Source organism: Vipera berus (genome assembly GCF_964194415.1).
Source record: "Vipera berus genome assembly, chromosome: 5".
NCBI lineage: Eukaryota > Metazoa > Chordata > Lepidosauria > Squamata > Viperidae > Vipera > Vipera berus.
This window is the reverse complement of record NC_138207.1, coordinates 62,274,353-62,299,673: the sequence shown is the minus strand read 5'-3', so window position 1 is coordinate 62,299,673 and position 25,321 is coordinate 62,274,353. Positions and strand designations below refer to the sequence as shown.

The 25,321-nt window shown below is 38.4% G+C and overlaps 1 protein-coding gene across 1 annotated transcript in view; it reads left to right on the top strand.

Annotated features, from left to right (window-relative positions):
- The window catches only part of CPXM2 (carboxypeptidase X, M14 family member 2), a gene marked incomplete at its 3' end in the record, with an annotated part of 119,950 nt that overhangs the window by 9,590 nt on the left and 85,039 nt on the right, over window positions 1-25,321 (top strand). The window contains exon 2 of the mRNA XM_081328725.1: window positions 20,642-20,743. Coding sequence (XP_081184851.1) covers window positions 20,642-20,743 — 102 coding nt within the window. The remainder of the gene's footprint in view (window positions 1-20,641; window positions 20,744-25,321) is intronic.

Here is a 25,321-nt window from a genome sequence, read left to right as displayed (position 1 = left end):
TGGCAACTGACTCATATTTATGATGGTTTCAGTGCCCCAGGGTCAGGTGATCCCCTTTTGCGACCTTCTGACAAGCACAATCAATGGGGAAGCCAGATTCACTTAACAACTGTGTAAACTAACTTCACAACTGCAGTGATTCATTTAAACAATTGTGGCAAGAAAAACCATAAAATGGGGCAAAATAAATGTCTTAATAAATGTCTTGCTTAGCAACAGAAATTTTGGGCTCAATTGTCGAAGACTACCTGTAAAACCCTCAGTGTCTAAGAAAAGATAGTATATAATATATACACCAATTAAAAACAACTTGAGGCACTATAAAAAAAATATCCATACCAACATGATGTACCCACAAACTCAGGCTTTGTTAACATTTTGGTTAACGAATCTCTGGAGGGAGGTTGAGATCCATAATGGAGGCATCACAACAGAGAAGGCATGCTTCCTACCATCCATCAGGTGACATCACTTCATCTAAGAGAGTGGCCACTAAGCTGACTCTAGTGGAACAGTTAGAAACCACAGGGGGCAGGCTTATGGGTCACAGTTCAGATTCAGACTCTGAGTCTGATTTTGACTATCTTGTGGCAGCTGAGTCTGTGGACTGTCAACCTTTGGAAACTACAAGCCACAATACATCTGAGGAGGCTGAGGAATCCCAAGCATCTCCTGATCATCTGGAGCAGTCAGATGATGAGGGAAAACCTCCAAGTCACAGAGCCATACATGCAGTGATAAGCGCAGCAATGCCAGGCCATGAGGCTTCTCACTAGGCAAAGGTCGAAGCCTGAGTAATTGCAGCCAGCTGGCTACAGTCATATTTATGTAGCTGCTTTGCCTTCAGTTTTTATTGAAAACAATCAATTGGAAACTTAGTTCATGAACTCTGGTTCCTGGGTTTACTTACTACTATATCCTTGACTGTTGGACTGGCTAACTAACTGACTTGGCACTTTGAATCCTGCAATGAATTTGGACTGTTCTATTGCTGCTTGAACTTCAAAAGAACTCATCCAGGCAAGCTACTTTTGCACAAGCCTGGATTTACGATCTTGTCTACTGTTATCTGCTTAGTTCCTTAGAAATTGTGCCTGGAGGCTTGTGTGTCTTCAACCTGAGACAGAACAGGTAACATTAGTAACCAGGCCTTGTACTACATTAGGTACCTTGAATTGCATCCAGAAGCCTACTGGGAACCAATACCACTCATAAACTAGCAGTGTTTATATGAGTGTATTGCCTGTAACTGCATGGGCTGTTGCATTTGGAACCAACTGAAGCTTCTAACTACCATTCAAGAACAGAGGCTGCATTGCAACATTCCAATCACAAGGTAATTAGGGCATGAGTGACCAATGCCCCCTGCTCTGGAAATGGGCAGAGTATATATCCATGTAAAAGTCCCTTGGCCATTGCTGCCACGTTAGTGTCACTCCTCCAGGGAAACTGTCATGACCAGCAGTCTAGAAGGAAAAGATAAGTAGTTTTACAAACAGTTTAAAATAAACTTTTATGCAATAATTTGTAATCAGATAAAGGCCTCTATGAAATTAGATTAAGAAATGTATCAATTTCAGGTCTACAGGTTAATCATTTCTATATCGCTTTTTGAAATTGCCAAGCAACAACCTGGTTCATGGTTTGCCTATTTCACTTGTCAATTTCTTGACACAGATTGTTCATCCTATAAAAAGGAACAGTAAATGTCCGGAGAAGGACAGAAATTACTAATGAGTAAATTTCAAACTAAGGAAGCATGATGGTTCAGTGGTTAATCATGTTGAGCTTCTTAGCTGGAAAGCTGGGTTTGAGACCCAAGGGCTGCATGATGGGATGAGCTCCTGTTACTTGCCTCAGCTCCTGCCCACTTTAGCAGTTTTGAAAGCATGCAAATACAAGTAGATAGATAGATACCACTTTGGTGGGAAGGTAACACTGTTCCCTGTGCCTCGGCATATAGTCATGCTGGCCACTTGACCATGGAAATGCTGTCTCCCTTGGCTAAGAAATGGAGATGAACATTACCCTCTAGAGTCAGACACACCTGGACAGGGGAAACCTTTACCTTTAAACTTCAAACTACAGAAAGGTGTGTATGGAATAAAACAGGATTCTGTAACTGGATGAATAGATTTCAAGTTTGAGGAATTCCATCCATCCTACAATTAAAAATTATGGGAAGGAACTTCACTTACTTGCATGGATGTCCTTTCACTCATTTGTGTCTGCCCTGGATTTGTGGGTAAACATCTGAATCCCTTTTACTAGTTGTTAGAATAATATACAAACCCACATAATTAAGATTTAAAATCAAGCTTGAAACATTCATGAGTAAACATCTGTCATCAGAAATTTGGCTCCCAGTAATGAGGAAAGATTCACTTAAAACAAAAGACAACTAGCAGGGGTTACACCTTCCAGTGTGATATTCCTGTCTTTTGTGTGATGAAGATGAACAGACCTAAGGAAAACTCTATTGACATTCCGGAAGACCACAACTGTGTTGAAGATGCCTGGTGTTTAGTCATTTCTCTTCTATCTCTGTCATTTGCTTGATCAAATAGTCTTCCTTCCCACAACTCCCTTTCTTTATATGAAAAAAAATATTGAATGTATGATCCAACAATCTGAAGCCTGTGTGGTTCAAAATCTGGATTACTTCATCCCTTTCTTCTGTTGGAGCTCAGCAAATTTGGACTTGTTGCAACGAAAAATGCTAAAAGAAGGTGACAGCTACCTATTATGAAATTATGCTGAATAGGCTTTTATATAGAGAGAAGTTATAATATGTTCTGTTTGTTTGCTTTTTTAAAAAAAGTTTCTTCCAGCTGGATGAATTGGAAGTGGTAGGTGTAATAGTAAAAAATATTATCCTGAGTTCATAAATGATGGAAAATTATTGGGAAGATTAAACTGTAATTATAAATTTATCTTCCCACAAGGTAATTAGCAGAGATGACAAATCTGTTTATTTCCGTCTATATCACTTCCATGTATTTTCAGGCTCAAATCTGTTCTGTCTTATTTTGATCTATTTTTTATATAAATGTGTATTTTTGAATGTTCTCTAGTATAAACATTTTGTACTAATAATTTCATTTTTGAATTACTTATCTCTGATATTCTTTCTGAACACTTTTTCTCATACAGATATGAAAAACGTAATTGTCCTTAATGTACATATATTCACACACTTGAAAAATTATAGGAAGGTGCAATCTGGAAAGTTTCTCCCCAGCACTTGCTTTAAGAAATGCAAGGTTTGTTCACTTAAAATGCAAGTAGAATGAATTCCCTGCAATACCCTATAAATTTTATCTATATCTTTCTTCCCAAATAAATAATGATGGCTATCCTAAAGAGCTTGCATATTTAAACAGGTTTACCACTAAAAGGGATGCGGTGGCTCGGTGGGTTAGGACGCTGAGCTTGTCAATCAGATGGTCGGCAGTTTGGTGGGTCGAATCCCAAGTGCCGTGTAGCAGAGTGAGCGCCTGTTACTCGTCCCAGCTTCTGCCAACCTAGCAGTTCAAAAGCATGTAAAAATTCAACTAGAAAAATAGGGACCACTGCGGTGGGAAGGTAACAGCGTTCCGTGCGCCTTTGGCGACTAGTCATGCCGGCCACATGACCATGGAGATGTCCTCGGACAAGCACTGGCTCTTTGGCTTTGAAACGGAGATGAACACAGGCCCCTAGAGTTGGAAACGGCTAGCATGCATGTGCAGGGGAACCTTTACCTTTACCTTTACCATTATTCTAGGAGAAGATGCACTTTTCTTTCTGGCTCCTAGACTTTCTCTTCCCAAATTCTATCTTTTGTTCAGGCATTCACTTGTATCTGTGACAGTTGAAAGTACACATGGTAAGGTTATCCAACACTAGCCAAGCAAGAGATATACATTTATTTTGCATTGTACTTTTCAAAGACAACAAGAGGGAGAATGGTATGATGATAATATTGTTTAAATGGAAAGAACTGAACTTTTAGACAAGACTTAGTACTTTTTAGTTCCTTGCTTGACTGTATTGCTGAGGTTTGGCCCTACTGAAGTTTGGCACCACTCCAAATATCAGTGACCTGTTCTCTGAGGGTTTTTAGCAGCCTATTGTTTGGACTACAGGAAGTTCTCAACTTACAACCATTCATTTAATGATGGGCTTCAGCACGAGTCTGAAAGCTCAGAAGACAAAAACCTCTGGTCCCAGTAACCCACCCAGATTGGATCCTGCATTTAATGGCAGTTCAAAATTATAATGGCACTGAAAAAAGTGACTTGTGATTTTTTTTTTCAGACTTATGACCACTGCAGCATCCCCATGATCTCATGATCAGAATTTAAATACTTGGCAAATAGTTCATATTGATGATGGTTGCGGTTTCCTGAGGGGTCATGTGATCACCTTGTGCAACCTTCTTACAAGCAAAGTGAATGGAGGAAGCCAGATTCACTTAACAACTACATTACTAACTCAACAAGTGTAGTGGTTCACTTAGCAACTGTGGCAAGAAAGGTCATAAAATGGGGCAAAACTCACTTAACAACTGTCCTATTTCTAAATGGAAAATCTCGGCTCGGTTGTGGGTCATACGTTAAGGACTTATACCTGTATACACATTGTATGGAGCTAAGGCTGGTTTAGCCTTAGTGTCTCAGCATATTGAAGGGTGTTTTTTTCACTTTGCTTGAATATAACTAGAGCTACTGTATCTTTACAAACGTATGCATTGCTATATTCCTGAAAACTCAAGTCATTGTGTATCTCCTCACTGGGAAGATACCATATTTCCTCTTCCTTCCACACATGTCTAGCCCTCATGGGTTATGAATATCTGAACAGTGATTATAAAAAGGCATAATTCCCAAGTGCATTCTTGAAGCACAGAAAAACCATGGCCATTGGAGGAAAAGGCTATCAGAAAAATTATTTTTGTTGCATTCCAAGCCATTTTATAAAATATCCTAAGAATGTGACAGGGAATATCCCGGCAGAGTTATTTGTGGCAGTCCTTAAAAGGAATATTAAGGGACATGAAGGAACAACAAAACCCTGAATGAGGATTAAGTATTTAGGATTTAATGTGCAAATATTTCACCTTTGTAGCTCTCATGTTAGCCAGTTACTAACATATTTCAAAGAATAGTTCAGTGGTTTTTGGTTCTCAGTAATGTATTCCTTGGTTTGTTACCTCCATCACAAATTTCTGTTATGCTCTGCTGATGAATCACATGCTTGTTTTGATTCTCGAGATCACTGCCAGATAAATCAAAAGCTCCTATATTTTGTGCTGACTTCAGCAGCACATGTACTAAAAGCCCATCTACTTTGCAAAAAATCTAAATTGGCATCTGAAGTACTCTTTGCATATGTGAAAGAAACACAGTTTCTTTGTTTGCTGCCCAAAATGTACTTAAACTAAATCTATAGCTGTGTTTCAAAGAGAAACTAGGAGGTCTGCATGTTTTTCTACTTACCAGTTGTAGAAGACCAGTTCCAGGTTTCTTGTTTGCTTTTGCAATCTTTATTATTACTGTTACTCAAGACCTAAGTAATCAGTGCTTTCAGATTAAGTTTTGGGCTACCCTTATGGGTATAATTTGTCTTATAAACCCATTAAGAAAAATTATTGAGTCATGTATTCAAATACACTGTCTCTTGCCAATACACTTTTTATGACACAGAGCACTAAGTTTCTTATCTTATATAAAATCATACATACAGATGTGATAGTGGAAAAATGATCCTTGTATATCAAACAATTTAGGCTGGCATGCTTAGACATCTAATACTCTGTCTGATTCAAGTCAGGAGCCAGATTCTGCAATTTATGGGTTAAGTCCAAGCAAACCTACCTCATAAATTAGATTTACAGGTGGTCCTCACTTTACAATCACAAATAAGCAACCATTTGGATCAGTCCTCCTTGTTAAGAAGTGGGCTCTTGGGTGCAGGAATGATGACACGAGGCTGAGTACAGGATAACTCATACTTTATTCTTGCTAGAACTGTACTGAAACTTGGGCTGCAACCAGCCACAATATATAGTCTAGCCCCTAGGTGGCAGCCAATAGGTTTGAACGCACTCTTGCCACCTGGGGCTAGCCAATTGCAGGACAGGAGACAGCTAGTCTGGGTTGCTGGAGAGCCGTTAGCTGCTCCAGCAACACACGTGGAGTATCACCACAAGCCCAGTACATAACACCCCTCCCCTCTTAGATCAAACTATGACAACTGCGATTAGTCTGTAGTGATAATAATAAAAGTAATAAAAATAAAATAAAATAAAATAATAAATAAATAAATAAATAAAAATAATAATAAAATCACTGTGGCTACAATGAAATTAAACAATGTCTAATGAACAGGCTTCCATTGCAGTAATGAGCAGTTTCACAATGCACTAGTTTCTGTAGTTAGTGGTAACAAGTTTTACAACAATATACATCACTTTATTTTACAATGTAATCTGTGAGGTACGCAGGAGGCTTGTATGGACTAGAGGTACATCTTGGAGTTCCCATCACTTTGTGGTCTATCAGCTTACCCAGTGGGCTGGGTAGATTCATGTCCCTTTTTTGCTCCAGAGTCAAGGGGATTCGAAATGCTCTGGCTGGCCGCACCAGGTTGGCCCACCCCAGAGTCAGTCTGTTCGGCAGAGTAGGCACAGCGGTTGCTTAAATTCAGTTGGCTCGCTTCGTCAGGGGGTCCATGTTGCACTCCCGTGCTACCCGGTTCTTCCTCAGAATCCATCTCCTCTGAGAAGGAAAAACCCTGGTGGTCCAAGTGAGGGCTGGCTTGGCCACAAGTTTGAGGACCTTGGGAGGGACTTATGATGCAATCCTCACTTAGTGGCCATTCTGGAAACCTTTTCCTGAGTTGATCAATGTGTCTTCTGACAACTTGCCCTCCCTCCAACCCCACTTCATAAGGATCTGGATCTGGATCCATTAGTGGCAGTGGTAGTCTGCTGAGGCTATCAGCATGGCCCATTTCTTTTCCTGGTTTATGAATTAATTTAAAATTGTATGCAGACAAAAAAATAGACCATCTCAACATTCTTGGAGATAATATGTGGGGGGTTTGTTTGTCTGTTGTGAACAGTCCCAACAGAGGTTTGTGGTCAGTGTAGACAGTGAAATCCCTGCCATATAAATAATCATGAAATTTTTTAACTCCAACAACTATGGCCAGGGCCTTTTTGTCAATCTGGGCATAGTTGCACTCAGCAGAGGACAAAGTCCTTGAGTAAAATGCAATAGGAACCTGTTTCCCATTTTTCTCTATGTGGCTTAAGACTGCCCCCACCCCATAGGGAGATGCATCACATGCAAGACATACAGGTTTAGACTCTATGTAATGAGTTACAGTGGACTTTTCTGACAGAAGTGCTTTCAAATCCTGGAAACTTTTTTGTGTGTAAGTTAGTCCATTTCCAAGGAGCTTTTTTGTCAAACAGCCTGTGGAGGGGCTCTGCTATTGTTGCCTTATGAGGTAGGAATGTGTGATAAAAGTTTAAGAGACCCCAAAATGCTTGCAGCTCTCCTGTTGATTTGGGCCTAGGAGCCATTTTAATTGCCTTCACTTTCGAATCAGCTGGGTGAATGCCATTAGCATCAATGCGGAAACCCAAGAATTCTGTTGATGAAACCCCAATACTACACTTGTTCTTTTTTTATTTGAGGCCTGCTTCATGAAGCCTCTGCAAAACAGCCCTGAGCCTTCTGGCCAACACTTCTGGGGATTCCCCAGCAATAGGAACATCATCAAAATAAGGGCAGACACCCTGGATACCCTTAAGTGTACGTTCCATAATCCCTTGGAAAATACCTGGTGCAACACTGACTCCAAACTGTAAGCGTTTGACTTTGAATGCCCCTCTGTGAGTCACAATCGTTTGAGCCACGGCTGTGGCCTTGTCAACCGGCAGTTGCTGATAGGCCTGTGCTAAATCAAGTTTAGCAAAAATGGTTCCCCCTTGCAAAGAGGCTAAAATATGGTTGACCACTGGAACCGGATAAGCATGCTGCTTGAGGGCCTTATTCAATGTGCATTTATAATCAGCACAAATGCAAATTTCCCCATTGGCCTTAAGTGGAGTGACAATAGGAGTTTCCCACTCCCCACCATCAACAGGCTGTAATACGCCCTGTTCTACAAGCTTATCAATTTCGCAATCAATTTTATGTTTTAAGGCAAAGGGGATCCTGTGAGGTTTAACCCTGATTGGGACAATGTTGGGATCTAACTTGAAAGAAATTGGCGGGCCTGTGTATGTCCCTAGGGTTGAATCAAAAACATCTGTGTATTCTTCGCACACTGACATGAGGTCTGCCATTTGTGTCCGGTTTATGCCAGTAATCTGAATACCTAAGGCATCAAACCAATCAAGTCCAATGAGACTTGTTCTCTAGCCCCCTACTACTATTACATCCAGGTGCCCCAAAAACCCTTTAAATTTTACCAATACGGTGGCTTCACCCTTAACTTTAATGTGAGCATTTTGAAAATCCATTAAAATGATATCTGAGGGTCTTAGTTTGGCCCAATTGTTACTGCACCTACACACAAAGTTGTATGTGTCTTGTGAAATGATTGAGACTGCAGAGCTGGAGTCCAACTCCATCTTACATGGAACTCCTTGTAGCTCTACTAAGAGCTTAAGTTTGGGCTTGAGGGGGCGTCGAGTCCCGGTACAGCAAACGCTTCTCCGGCTTCTGAAGAATCCCACACTAACTGGACCCTGGGCCCCAGTACCTCTCCTAGTCAGTTCCTCCGACTGGTGTTTGAGTGGCTGGTCTCTCTGGCAGGCTCTGCAAACCACCGTGATGTGGCCTGTTCTTCCACAAGCTCTACACGTGGCTGAACGAAATCTGAAGTTGGCACAAATATGGTTGCCTCCGCACCCCTTACATCTCGGTAAGAGAACTGCCTTGTAACCGTCCTTTCACTGGTGGCTGTTGCGGTGTTGCGTGTTGGGTTGCCTTTGGAGTTTGTTGATTTTGGGTTCTTGTTTTTCTAACAATTCTCCAGCGCATTTGAAGACTCAAGATGGACTGATTCTTTGACTTTTGAAGGTTTGGTGGGCTGAACTGTCACCTTGTCCTGTGCCTCGGGAAATGTTAAATTGGGTCTAGCAAACAGTCTCTGCTGAAGCGTTCTGTCCTGAAGGACACAGACAAGCCGGTCTCTTAGTCATTCTTCTAAGTTTGAGAACTTGCAAAGGCGTGCGGCCTGTCTTAGGCCCACAATGAACTCCAAAGGCTGTCTCCCTGGGTAGCTGCACTCTTTGGTCGAATTTGAATCTCCAAGCCATCTCTGACATCTTGGGCTGGAAGTGCCCGGTTAGCTTCTTTTTAAGGTCTGTGTATGAGACTGCTTCGATGGGTGTCAGCACGAAAAGATTCTTTGCCAAATTGAAGGTTGCTGGGCCGCACACGTAAAGCAGTGTGGTGGCCTTCAGACCTTCCTCCGTGATCTGATTTGCTCTCAGATAGTTTTCTACTTGCGAAAGGTAAGATGGCCATTCTTCCGGATGCTTCACGTCAAATTCTCTTAATTTGCTGACCTTTGGCATTCTTCCTTCAGATTCCTGTGATCTTCTGATCCTGTTTCTAGGCTCAGGGAATGCGTCCTCTGAGTGCGAGGCCACTAGTGTGGCTTGGTAGCTGGCCTAGTGAGGGAGAAATGCCTCTTCCCTCCGGCCTGTGCTGCTGACCCCTCGTTGACTTCAGCTCTTAATCGGTGAAGCAGGATCCCACCTTCATCACCACTGTTAAGAAGTGGGCTCTTGGGTGCAGGAATGATGACACGAGGCTGAGTACAGGCTGAGTACACTCATACTTTATTCTTGCTAGAACTGTACTGAAACTTGAGCTGCAACCAGCCACAATATATAGTCTAGCCCCTAGGTGGCAGCCAATAGGTTTGAACCCACTCTTGCCGCCTGGGGCTAGCCAATTGCAGGACAGGAGACAGCTAGTCTGGGTTGCTGGAGAGCCGTTAGCTGCTCCAGCAACACACGTGGTGTATCACCACAAGCCCAGTACATAACACTCCTACTGATGATGGTTGCAGCATTCCCAATGTCATGTGAATTGCCATTTTCAACCTTGTTTGCTGGCTTCTTGTAAGCAAAGACAATGGAGAAGCAGAGAGAAAGTTCCAAATGAAGACAAGTAATGTTGTACTTTATGACCATGTTGCTTAAATGATGGAAATTCAAGTCCCAATTATTGTTGTTGAGTTAGAACCACCTATAAATCTAATTTATGATGTACGTTTTTCACTTAGTAGATCAGTGTAGGTATAGACTTACATCTCCTATCTCAGTCTACTTGCCTGAGTAATCACATATGGGATTAATTACTAATCCAACTTCCTGCTGAAATTAGACTTGGATCACATCCCTTTAACTTCATCTAAAGGTTGCCTAATTAACTGTTCTTCAGGGATAATTCTATATGAGGGAGCCTTTCAGAACTGAAGCTAATGTGACATTATCCATTGCATAACATAAATCTTGTTATCTACAGTATATGATGGGTGCAATTTCGGTGTAACTGAACTGATGATACAACAGGAAATTGTAACTTGTAAGCCACCCATAGTCATCTTGCAGGGGGAATGGGTGATATAATAAACAAACAAACAAATAAAATGAGATATAACAAAATCCACCACCTTTTTGCTGATGTGGGCATGCCATCTTCCTCCTGACACCTGTGGTGGCTAGAAGCTGACATGTAGATCATGTGGTGGTGGTGGCGGCAGTGGCTACTATTCTTAACTACCAAAACTCTCATATGGCATGTTGTCAGGTTGTGAACTGTACTGGCTCTATGTACAGTGTGCTGATAACTAAACATGCATCCTAACTTCCTTACTAGAACATCATATGTACATCTGTATCCTTATTTGTACTTTAATTAAATAATTCAAGCACTTCCATCTTCTAATCATCACTGTCCAAAATTAATAAAGAAGGTAGTAATTTGGTTTCCCAAGTGAGAATGAGAAGGGCATTGGCATCATTTTATTTAAAATAACAACTTGTAGTAAATTATCAAAAAAAACACCACCACTTAAATTGTTAGTCTTTGCATGACACAACAGTAGGATACATGAATCACAAAGTAATGGATGCTGAATAGGGCAGGTATGTACTTATAATTTTATCTTGGGATGCAATTCCAGGACTTCCTTATCTTAAAACACACATTTCTCTTATCAGGCAAATGTTGTCCTGCATAGCTCTATAGCTATTTTGAGATTCTTCTATTCAAAAGGAGCACATTTTAATCCTGCGGCTTGCAAGCTTTTTTCTTGCTAAAATTCTTTCTCAGCTTCTTTATGGTGTTCAGATTTGATTTTTTTTTACAAAGTTTAATATTCTGGAAGCTGTCCAATGCAAATTTATAAGAGTCACAATTATAGTTCCAAGATGAATCAAGGATGCTGCCTTATGGTCTGAATCAAGCACTGTCTCTGTGGCTGCCAGGGCCTGGTTTTACTTCCTTAATTTGTTTTTGCTAGTGGAAAATGAATATTGATCATTATTAAATTAAAATATTTTAACAATGTAGCATGTTGATCGTGGTGCTGTACTAAGTATTTCTCTGCCTTTAAAGCTTGAGACAAAGAAAATTCAAATCCAAATAATTCTGACACAAAAATATTGTTTAAAATGTTTAAACTGAAACAAGGACAGCAGAAGAAAAAAAAAGTAAAATATAAAGGACAATAAATCAAGCAAAGTGGCTGGGAAACTAAAATTTTACAGACTGTTTAATATTATAAATGCATCTAGCATAACAAAAGGGAAGAAAGATATAAGAGGCTAAACCAGAAATCAACAAAATTTTAACCAGAGTTCACAAAAGTAGTAACAGTGTATACTTAAACTTAATGACTACTAAAACTTGTGAGAAAAAGAGAGTCAGTTGCTTCTCAAACTCAAATAACTGTTGATGAAAAAAAATGATATTATACCCTTTAGGGTCAGCTATGGTTAACCCCAAATGCTGTAAATGTTGGAACACCGTTAAAATACTAAGTTGTTGATGTACCCTGAGACCCAAAACTTGTGCCCAATAAATTGGTTTTCACAAATTATCCAAAACCAAAGGGAATAGCTTTCCACCAGGAACAGAAATTACATTGAGTTCAACTCTTTCAACATCTAATTCCATTAATTACTATAAATTATGATTGGTAAGGTAGAGTAGGGATCCCAAATCTCTGGGCCGTGGCCCACTAGTGGGCCGTGAATTATTTGTAACTGGGTTGTAGAAACGGCAGGCAAGCGCATGCACTTGCATGCACATCCCCACTTGCACGAGCAGCAGGTGAGCGTATGCACATGCACTCCATTTGTGTGAGAGGTGGGCACATGCATGCCTCTTGTGTGAAACCATCCCCTCTCCTTCCCCTCCCCCGCTGGTCTGCAAAGCCGGAAAGGTTGGGGAACTCTGAAGTAGAGTATTTATTTTTTAATCATTTTAAGGCAAAAACAATGATTAGATTCAAAACAGTGGAAATGGTGGGTAGCATTATTTGAACTCAAGAATTATATTTCCAAAAATTTATGATGGTATGCCATTTGGAAAAGATAACCAAGTGTGCATCAATTGTACAAAGCTAAAGATCAACTATCTAAATAATCAGGGAAACTAATTAGCCAAGCAAATCAAGCATCAAAATGTAATAATGTGCGGTTTGCCTCTGCTGTGAAGTGAAAATGTACAAAGAAACAAAGAGATAGCAGAATAGATTGAATACGGAGTCTGCTTCAAACTAGCAACAAATAAAATACTTGGAGGCTAATAAACTAGGTGGTAACAGAAAATCTAGTGGTCTTTACATGTGATCTCAAGTCCATTCAAAACTTGCAGGTGAATAATTTTAGAAATTGAAATCACTGTGTGATTTTTGATAAATAAATATTATTAAATCATATTTATGTTGAAAATTGATCACTTTTCAAACATAGCTCTGAGCATACTATTTGAAAATAATTACCTGCAGTTTTGCTGGTTGGTATAATGATATCTCTTTCACTCAATAGTTAAGTAATTTTGATAATACTCTATTAAGGAAACTGGGTGCCAATTATTTCCATTTTCATGGTTTATTGTTACTTTGATTTATTGTAAAGAAATTTAGAACTTTCAAAAAATAGGGATAACAGCACAGATTTATTTGGGATATTGTAGGGACAAAACAATAAGTACTTTTAGAAAAGATTGGAAACCATTTATAGATTTTTTAATAGACAAAAATGAACTGGTGTTTTGTAGATTTGCTGATTAAAAAGATTGAATATGGGAAGAAAGAAACTTTAAAATGTAATTCTAGAGGGGAAGAAATGTTACTGCTACAAAGCAGATTGAAAACTGCATCTTTTTCTTCCTTTTTTCTTTATGCACTTTTGAAAGTTCTAAATATAAAATTTTATATCTTTCTACTTTATATAACCTTTCGTATTTATCTTATAATTATGCAAAAACTTTCAATTAAAAAATAACTCTACAGTTCATGGGATTTTCTCAAATGGACTTGTCCCATTGTCTTATCTTGAGAGCTGTGGTGGTGCAGTGGCTAGAATGCAGTATTGCAGGCTAATTCTGCCAACTGCCAGCAGTTCGATTCTCATTGGCTCAAGATTGACTCAACCTTCTGAGGTCGATAAAATGAGGACCCAGATTGTTGGGGGCAGTATGTTGACTCTGTAAACTGCTTAAAGAAGCCTGTAAAGCACTATGAAGAGGTATATAAGTCTAAGTGCTTTTGCTATCTTGTCTCCATTTTCATACTGAAATTTTGTCTGGCCTTTACCTAGGCTAGATAGGGCACACCGACCTCTGCAGTCCTGTGGGAGTGATATAAAGCATTCCTTTTCAGCAGCGATTATGCCCAAATGGAGATGCCTCTTTTGAATCTCTAAAACACCTACTCTTTGCTCTCCACAAAGAAAATATATATCTACCCCATTTTAAATAACTACACTGTAGATAGCACAATGCTTAACTGTCACTTCAACTTGACAGGATCTTGACATATCTTTCCAGGTTGCCAGATATTTTGTGTCATCTGTCTTATCTGTGACTGAAAATCACTACCAATTTTGCTGACTCTGATCTGTATTATTGTTACTTTATTAATATATTTTGTATGGTTTTATTCTATTTTATGTCTACTTTTTAGCTTAATTTGTCATTATTTGTTTTTAAATTTTGTATTTTGGTTTTTTAATCACCCTGTAAACCGCCCTGAGTCCTTCGGGAAAGGGCGGTATATAAATGTAATAAAAATAAATAAATAAATAAATAAATTATAGATCTATGTATTTTTATTGTCATATTCTCTGGCCTAAAGACTACAATCGTGTGTGTGAGTGTGTGTGTGTGTGTATGTGTGTTGAGCACATTGTTAAACATGTCAATAGATCAGGCAATATGGCATCTGAGAATGCCAGTGTTACCCGAAGCAAGAAAGTCTTGTTACTTTAGCCAGCATTTCCTTCCTTCCCAACATGATTGGCAACATGGTACTTTGGCATGGCATATCAGCAGTAGTGTTGGTCCACCACAATGAATTCTCCTGCTTCAAATAGTCCAGTACCATTACTCTGCAGGGGACTTACCAGTAAGTGGATCTGAAGTCAAATGCGTGCCTATTAGCATGTATGGGCGTGTATGAGCAAGTCTGTGGGCAAGTGATATTAAGCAGGAACTTCCCAGTATAGCTTTTCCTTATAGAAAGAGAGAATCACTTCTCTTGATATATCCAAAACCTTGTAATACTTGATAAACAGGGCTTTAGGTAATCCATGGGGAGTACTGTAGGTTCTTCCTGGTCAAGCAGGAGTACAAAGCCATCTTAACCCACACACTAAGGTTTGATAGATTAATAACTTCTTCTCCTTCTACCCACCTGCTAAAACTGTTCTCTCAGCCTCAACCCACTTCTATATTAGAGAGAACAATAAGTGGATATTTTCCCATCAGCAGGGAAAACTGCCCTGCTGTCAACAATTAGGACAATCCCACTCACTGGCCTCATTAACAAGGCAGAATAGAGCAGAGACTTTGCAGACAGAGGAAATGCATGCTGGCCTCGTTTTTTGTGTCATGGGTGGAAGAACAGCACATTAAACCAGCTGTCTGGATGTGTTTTTTAGAATGCATACCTTGGCATCGTGATGTTAATATGGCTATTGGCTAATAATGCTTGGAAAATAAGCTATTTCCCCTAAAGCTTGAGAAACTGCTTGGCTTCTTCTGTGGCTGATTTTAATTTAAAGCAGATTCAACTATGGTCCAGATATCACTGAGAGCGTAGTAAGCTTTGCGTTCTCTGCCAACACTGTCTCCAGCGAGTGTCTAGTTTCATTCTGTCCATCTTCTAATCCCCACCTGATTTACTGTTTCAGCAGAATACTGAGAGTCCTTAGTGCTGTTTTTGCCACTGGTTTGGCTGTACACCAGAAAAGCAGAATAAGAAAAAGAAATTTTATTTCAAGCACATATTGCGAATGGCCAAGATTTGTATTTCTGAGCTTGGAAATCTGGATCAATGTCATAATAATGACAGTAATAACAATGGTGATCTTTTTTTTAAAAACCAGAAGCCTCCCACACATTTATCTGCTTAGCTTCCTCTTTAAAACTTGTGTTGACACAGTAATTCTAGCTTTTTCTCATATTTCACTTGATTTCCCAATTTAACTGAGATATCTACCATAATTTCACTATCCCATAATTATTCCATGGTGTAATAATACCATACCATACCATACCTTACCTTACCTTACCTTACCTTACCATAACATAACATAACATAACATAACATAACATAACATAACATAACATAACATAACATAACATAACATAACATAACATAACATAACATAACAACAACATACCCCTTAAATGGAGGTGATAGGAAGATCAGAAAATTAAAAAAAACTGTCTCTGGAGAAAGGAGAGATCTATTTGAGATTGCCCATATGTATTCTGCTCTTTTTTTGTTAATAGATATCATGAACTGACATTTTTGTGGCCTCTTGCAAACTGCTGGGAATTGCAGGATAATTAAGCTCGGAACCATTAATGTAGTCTGCTATGGACTTATGGTTCAACCAAACTTCACTTTTTTATTTAGCTCTGTTTTTAATTTATTAATATTATTACGGCTTGTTAAAGATTGAAACCTTCAGAAGGTTTCGTTGTATTTGCTTTGTGAGTTCTCATTTAATCCTTTAAGAAAGAAGATGGCAAGCTTTATAGGATTTTTTTTTATTTACAAATGAAACTAGATGATGATTAGATAATTACGAAAGATGTATAAATATACATTTAATAAATAAATAAGTATCAAGTCAGAGAAGTGATATGGATAACTTCTCTACAATAGACTTGCAAAAAAGATTTGTTGGAACTCAAAGAGAAGTGACTATGAGAATAGGAACAACAATATAAATAATTTCTCTTTACTGAAATTACAAAAGAGATTTGATAAGGATGCTAACAATTCTCAAGAAGAGTTGAGAGCGTATGAAAAATCAAATGTTTGGATTTTGAAGGAACTCCAGTTTGTTGGGAGAAACGGAAATCACTTTATTTGCTCAAGATTAACAATGGTTTGCTACATCTGGTAATGCCTAATGGTTTACAGATTAAGACTGTATAACAATATTTTAAGGATGAAGATTTATGAAGGTGTGATTTTATCTCCAGTGAGGCTTAATGGATTTTTTATTAGGATTGGATGATGATACTTGGAAAATTTTGTTTACTTGAAAATGTTATATAAATGTAAAAGGGAAGATTCAAAGTGGGTTAATTAATTTAATTTGTATGGTATATTGTTATTACAGATAATCCTTAACAGATTTTTACTGATTAAGATGGAGTGAAGCCTTAAAAGTTTTATTATAGAGGATGGAATGTGATATAGGACGAAGTAGTGATTTTTTAAGATATGACAATAAACTGTTAATGTTGACTATACTTACTGGGAAGAAAGAGAGAGTTTTTTTCTTTTTTCTTTTTCTGCATTTTTTTATTTTTATGTTTTATTTTGTCTTTCTTTTTTGTATTTTTTTTATTCAGTGCAGAGTGTTAATTTTATTTGAATAGCATCATCCTTAGTAAACCAATTGGGATAAAAATAGGTTAGGAAGGGGGCATTTTTTCTAACATTCAAACATAAAACAAGAGAATGAAATTGCTAAAAGAAAGTTCTACTTTAGTAATATGTTTTTAGTTCAGCCCCCTGTACAGGGTGGAAAAGTGCAGCTCGTCTGACATTAGCATCAACTTCCATTAATGGAGACCCCACTATTTATTGAGGCTTTTGTTCCCTTCTTAAACTGTTCTTTCCATTAGGAAAGATTTCTTGATGTCCAGTCAAATCTACTTCCTTTTAACTTAAACCGACCTTTTCTTGTTGTCCTTTCCTGAACCACTCAGAACAATTTTGTTACAATTTTTTACAGTAGGGGTCTCCAAACCTGTGGACCTCAACATCCAGAATGGCTGCCTGAGGAATTCTGAGAGATGAAGCCCATAAGTCTTAAAATTGCCAATTTTGGAGACTCCTGTTCTATATCACTGTCCTTCAAATAATTGAAGATAGCTATCATGTCTCCCTGCAGTCTTCTTTTCTTCAGGCAAACATATCAATCATCTTTCATCATTCCTTATAACTCCTTCCAGGTCCCACAAAATATTGGTTGCTTTTCTCTGGACGTACATTCTCTGAACAACGGAATCCTTTTTGCATGGATTGTTAACTAATAAGGTCCTTTCTATCCTACACTCATGCTGTTTATTTTTCCTGTTCAAATGTAAAATGTTGTATTTTTCTCTGCTAAGATTCATTTTGCTGGTTTTTGAACAATGCTCCATTCTATCAAACCTCTCTCAATTTTGCCACTCTAAATCTAGAAAAGACTGTCCTCTAAAGTGCTTTTTTCTCTTATCTTTGGGCTGACTGCAGATTTGATAACAATATATTCAGTGGTGGGATTCAAATATGTGAACAACCGGTTCTCTGCATGGATCCCGCTTCTGGAAGTCCATTCTGGGCCTGGGCAACAAAAAATTAGCTACCGGTTCTGCCGAAGTGGTGTGAACCAGCTGAATCCCACCACTGAATATATCCCAAACCCTCATCAAAATCATTTATAAATATGTTGAAGATCATAGAGTCTAAAAAAGCCCTGTGTTATGGTGCTCAACGTTTCAGTCTTGAAACAGAACCATTCACTCAATTCTTTTACCTATTCTGTATCTCTCTAATAGAAACATAGCCTAGTGCATTTTTCATGTTCCTCACTAGAATCTCAAGGTATATTTCTTGAATGCTTTGTTGAAGAAAAAGTTCACTATGCCTACCTCATTCTCATGGTCTCTTTTATCAAAAAGTCAGGTTGTTCTGTTATGATGTATATTGTTAAGTCATGCTGGCTCTTGCCAAGTTATGTAGTCTACCCTAACCTGAGCCCTGTGACTCATCTCATTTGAAGATAGGAATAATTTTTTTTCTTCTCTAGTTCTCTAGCACAATGTCTATCTTTCATGATTTCTCAATAATAATAATAATAATAATAATAACAACAACAACAACAACAACAACAACAACAACAACAACAACAATAATAATAATAATAATAATAATAATAATAATAATAATAATAATAGATATAGGCTCAAAAATGACATTGACAAACTCCTTCATGACTCTCAAAAGTAAGTATGTTTTGGAGACCTGAACCCATTCATGGTCACCAGGTACTCCCTAATAAAGTCTGCATTTATTTTGGATTGCTTAAACTCCAAATGATCTATTCAGTTTGGAAATCTGATTTCGTTTAAATTCTTCATGGAATCTACATTGCTATCTTTTTAGATACTGTCATATGATCCAACTCCCACCCTAGTCATCTTGTATACCGTAGATTTAATTTTATTAGCTTCGAAAGTGACAAAGTTTATGGCACCCTTGGTATATTTGGGATATTATGAGATCCTAAAATCTTTCTATATTCCCTTAGATTCAATTTCCCCCTCTAGACCTGTGACTATATACATAAGCTGTATCTTTCTATATATGAACCAGATTCTAATCTGCAAATCTTCCTTCAAGAAGAAAAGATAAAATAGCAAAAGCAGCAGCAGTAGCAGCAGCAACAGTAAACTAGCATGCTTTCTTTACCTGGTGGATAGCACTTAATAGCAATGTTATTAATGTTTTATATATTTAGAATAGAATAACAGAGTTGGAAGTATTGTAGTCCATCCTCCTGCTTAGGCAGGAAACCCTATACTATTTCAGACAAATGGTTGTCCAATCTGTTATTAAAAACTTCCAGTGTTGGAACATTCACAAATTCTGGAGGCAAGTTGTTCCACTGAGTAATGTTCTAACTGTCAGAAAATTTCTTCTTAGTTCTAGGTTGCTTCTCTCCTTGATTAGTTTCCATCCATGGTTTCTTGTCCTGCCCTCAGCTGCTTTGGGCAATAGCTTGACTCCCTCTTCTTTGTGGCAGCCCCTGAGTTATTGGAACACTGCTATCATGTTACCTCTAGTCCTTCTTTTCATTAAACTTTAATTTAATGAAATTAAATTAATGAAGTCAATTTATTTGTTTACTCATTCATTCATTTATTTATTCTCTGCCTTTATTATTTGTAAATAAGAATTTACAAATTAATTATTTAATATTTGTAAATAAATCAAGGCAACAAGCATATTTAATATTCCTCCTATTTTCCCCATAATAGCAATCCTGTGAGATCAGGTGGGCTGAGATAGAGTGAGAAGGTCACTCTAAAGTCACTAGACCTCACGGTCTTTTGGTTTCTAACCTAGCATGTGTCTCTTTACCAGACAACAGTCTGTTGACGTTATTTGAAACTCCTAATTGCTCTTCAGTGCTGAAGTATCTATAATACTCTTAACTTAATAAATTGCTTGTAACAAGTAGAATTCTGCAGTAGTGGGAGCACTTAACGAACTTAGCTGACCCCAGAGAGGCTGAACAGGATTAAACTTGGACAGCATGAATGGAAGACAACCAGGAATGCTCAGATGAACTTGGGAAGTTGAAAAGACTCCCCAGAAGAAGCCAGTGATGCAAATATGTACATTGTTGCTAGAAAAATTTACTTTGGCTCAATGGAGTACTTATCTTCCAGCAAGCTAATCAGTTCTTGGAGGATGACAGTTCCTAGAGGAACACAAGAACATGGAATTGGTACCACTTTCATTGGGGAGATTTCATCCTATTTATCTGGTTTCATTTTGGTCGCTTGGAATGATATTTTCCATCTCTGTCACTTACATAGTTTAGAGAGCATTACTGGTATACTAGGAAAATACAAAAAGAAAATACCTCAGAATACCTGTTTAGAAGCCACAGAATGTTCTCCAAGGATTCACTTTGCTTTTTCTAAAAGGTATCCAATTTATCTGTTTTTGAAAACTTGGGGAGACAAACGTGAACTCTTTACTTACTGACTTACTTTTTACTGTCTCACTTTTTTCATTGGGTTTATTATTCTTGTCTTTCTGTTTGATAGTTGATATTTGGGGAGAAATAATATCATGTGCTTCTCTTTTCTGCTGTCAGCTAAAAATGGCAACAAGAAAGGTGAGAAAAACAAGAAGAGCAATGAAAGAACACCAGATGGAGACTATGAAAGGCGAAACACTGGTGAAGACAGCAGAGAAAGTAAGCGAGAATGATTGAAGATTTGTTTGCACTTCTTTTTTGGATGAACCCTTTCTTGGGACAAATTTTAATGACATGAGAAGCTATCCTAAAAATAAATATTTGATTTTATGGAATATGAAGGCAGTTCATTACAGTGGTTCCTTTATAATAAGAACTTATCAAACTTCTTTGTGAAGTGCAAGAAAAGCACTTAAAGGTTAAAATGGATAAGTGTGGGAGAAAGTGAAGCTGATAGGCAAAGGACTTTGAGTGCTTAGCTCTAGATTTATATACTGATTAAATTTCAGGGGAATAAATCAGAATAAGACAGATCTGAAAGGCATCCAGATCAAAAGATGTCAAAATCCAAAGCTTCACAAATGAAATGGCAAATTTTTAAAAAATGTAGACACAGACAATGCTTTTATAAAGTGGCAATGTTGCTTTTCAAGCTTCTATGGAACACAAAAAGCAGGATGATAGGCAGGTGGAGGAGGAAGAGGGCTCAATTTTGCAGCTGACAGCTCTAGCTTTTAATTACAGTATCTGCTTTTAGAGGATTCCCCAATTATAGTGATCTGCACTGAAGAATGTTGACTGTTGAAGTAATATATTATATATCTACTGTATCGGTATTTCAGAATCAGAAAATAAGGATGTGACTCTTTCAACCCATCATATTTGGCACACTGATTTATAACTGTTCTTTGCCTGTTCCATCATGCATTCTGTCCCTTAACCCCAAATTAAACAAGGTATTATTAACTGGATGCATTTCCAGGAATCAACCATTCCTTGCTGAAGTTTCTGATTGCACAATTTAAGTTAATCAGCCCTGAAGCAGGCTACTCCGACTTATCAGGACAGTACAGGAACAAGCGTAAGTCACGAGTCTGTTGTGCTTCTAGGGATACAGCTCTCAATTACAACCTGCTGTTCCTTGGCGACAGATGAGCACAAAGATGTTTCAGGCAATCAATATGTGTGTCTTGAGGCTAGGAAGAAGTGCTTCTTCTATCTCTTAGTTTTAAGTTGGGATAAAAAGCCTATTTTTCTCCATGTGCTGATACTGATGGCAAATCAACACACTTGTATAGTAACAGCGTTCCGTGCGCCTTTGGCGTCTAGTCATGCCGGCCACATGACCACGGAGACGTCCTCGGACAAGCGCTGGCTCTTCGGCTTTGAAACGGAGATGAGCACCGGCCCCTAGAGTCGGAAACGACTAGCACGCATGTGCGGGGGAACCTTTACCTTTACTTATAGAATTTCTCAGCTTGTCTTATTATACCAGACTGGTTTGTACAGGGATTGAACAAAGATAGGTGTAAGGAATAGGATCCAGTCCCCTAGTTAAAAGCCCTAGCAATAAAGGTCAGATTATTGCTGATACCTTGCAAGCAACACTACCTACTTCTGTGTTGAAATTTTCAACTTGCAGAAAACATCCCTCCCCATTCTTGAGACAGGCAGAAGATAGGATATGGCATAATAATCAGTATAATTCCCCATCTGGAGAAGTAGGGGAAATCGGGGCAAGGACAGCAAGGGAACAAAGACTACGGATCCATTATAAATGAACAGAAATCAGGTAAAACATTGTGAAGATGCATTGAGTGAAGGTGCACTCAGTTTTTATTTATATATTATTTTTTAGTTAAATTTCTATGCCACCTATTGCTACCAAGTGTTTTCATCTTTGGCAGAGTCAAGGAACCAATGTAGCCATCTACAAAAGGAAAAGCATGTGAAAATTTAGGCTTCTGTCTTATCAGTATTCCAAGGTGGGGATCAGAATATTAAAGTGCATTAATAAAGGTAAAGGTTCCCCCGCACATGCGTGCTAGTCGTTTCCAACTCTAGGGGCTGGTGCTCATCTCCGTTTCAAAGCCGAAGAGCCAGCACTTGTCCGAGGATGTCTCCGTGGTCATGTGGCCGGCATGACTAGACGCCAAAGGTGCATGGAACGCTGTTACCTTCCCACCGGAGTGGTCCCTATTTTTCTACTTGCATTTTTACGTGCTTTCGAACTGCTAGGTTGGCAGAAGCTGGGACGAGTAACAGGCACTCACTCTGTTACACGGCACTCGTGATTCGACCTGCCAAACTGCCGACCTTCTGATCGACAAGCTCAGTGTCCTAACCCACTGAGCCACCGTGTCCCTTTAAAGTGCATTAAAGGTAAAGGTAAAGGTTCCCCCGCACATGCGTGCTAGTCGTTTCCAACTCTAGGGGCCGGTGCTCATCTCCGTTTCAAAGCCGAAGAGCCAGCACTTGTCCAAGGACGTCTCCGTGGTCATGTGGCCGGCATGACTAGCCGCCAAGGGCGCACGGAACGCTGTTACCTTCCCACCGGAGTGGTCCCTATTTTTCTACTTGCATTTTTACGTGCTTTCGAACTGCTAGGTTGGCAGAAGCTGGGACGAGTAACAGGCACTCACTCTGTTACGCGGCACTCGGGATTCGACCCGCCAAACTGCCGACCTTCCGATCGACAAGCTCAGCGTCCTAACCCACTGAGCCACCGCGTCCCTTTTAAAGTGCATTAGCTACTATCAAATACAGGGGAAAAGTGGGAAATTGACAGAGATTAAAGTTAAAACACAGATGAGTTCTTGGTTAAATCCAGTTAACTGAGTGACAGAACAGGGAGCTACTTCTTTATTTTTTATTTTTTTTTAAAAAAAAAGACAAACAAACCTGAAATATAAGTTGACCTTTACTATGAATTGGCCTTTTCAGTAAATCAATAGGCAGCATGCTTCCAGACAATTGCATATATGTAAAAATTCTGAATATTAAGCGTGCTCTCAAACATAACAGCCACTGCAGTAGAAGAGAAAAAAATATCTGCCTTCCAAAAACAACAGTCACAGAATTTGGTGATTTTTTTTAAAAAAAATTATTTCACTGGGTACAGTGGTAGCTTTATGAAGGATGACAGTTCTGCCCAGTTCTTGTCACCTTTTGAAAATATTCAAAGTTTAATTATTTTCTGGACAAGTGCGCAGTAAACCATTGCAGATGCTGACATTTTTCCAAAAGGCTGGGATTATTTTACCGTTGATTTGTACATAATATTTAGAAAATCTCATATCAAAACCTGCAGCATAGTATAACAAGTGGCTGGGGTGATTGTTCCTCTAGTGTCCTGGGAGGTTAGACTTCATAGATACTTTCTGAGGTAACTTTGTCCCCTTGTTTAAAAAGCCAAAGGAACATAAGGCTCTGCGAAACATTGATCCTCTTCTCACCTTGTGAGAGAGGAGAAAATGGAGAAAGGGGAAAGGAGAAGCAGGAATCTTTCCTCCCCCTCTGGCTTTTTAAAGAGTTCAGAGCAGCAGGGGAGACACTGCAGCCAATAAAATGATTCTTGGTTGTACTGTCGTAGTGGTTTTGAAACATTATTATACCTTGTCTCCAGTTCACTCTATGTTTGCCCCTTTGCTATATAAAAGAATGCTGCCTTTGTTTTGATATAGCACAGTTTTTATGTCCATGTTTTAATTGAAAAGATAGCTCAGTTTTTCTTTCAGGATTTTGTTCAGTTACATTTAGACCATAATACTGTAACCAGCAGGAAATAAAAATAAGCTTATTACTATTCTATTCTATTCTATTCTATTCTATTCTATTCTATTCTATTCTATTCTATTCTATTCTATTCTATTCTATTCTATTCTATTCTATTCTATTCTATTCTATTCTATTCTATTCTCTCTCTCATCTATCTATCTATCATCCATCTATCTATCTATCTATCTATCTATCTATCTATCTATCTATCTATCTATCTATCTATCTATCTATCTATCTATCTATCTATCTATCTATCTATCTATCTATCTATCTATCATCTTTCTGTCTATCTGTGTAGGGCTAGGATTGGGGAGAATCAAGTTCTAGGCCTCCTTTAGGTGAGGTAGCTGGCTGGGTGACTTGGACTCTCTCTCATCTCTAAACTTGGAAGTTTAAAAACATTTATCTACTAAACCACACTAACCAACCAGGTAGATTACAGTTCATAACCTTAAATGAAAAGGTCATCAGTTTAGTTGATTGCTGCAGGGTTTTACCGCTCACAGGAGAAACTCCACATGTTAGCTACAGTATTATTTTACTGATAGAAAGAAAAATTAAATTATCTTTAGAACTGACTTTCAGAGCTCTGATCCAGCTATTGTACATGTAACCACGTTAGAGGCTGATTTAGTAATGTGAGAAGTTTGGTGAATTCAGATTTTCAGATTAATTTATTAAATTTGTTCTTCCTGGATCATTATGGAATGTGAAATTGGAAGTTTAGTATTTAAAATAATCAGAATTCTGCAGTTAAGTTATCTAAATAAAAATACTATTTTTGGATTGTATTTATTGGTAATACAGGAAGTAAGTATTAACAAGCATTAACAAGAGATACAGAACAGCTTTAGATATTTTTTAAAATTTATATATATATAATTTAAATCATTCAAATCACTTAAGATTTGCAGATGATGTTGTTCTCTTCTCACAAGAACCAGAAGAGCTGCAAAGACATATACAAGAGCTGCACAAAGCAGGAGAACCATTTGGTTTAAAAATAAACCTGAAAAA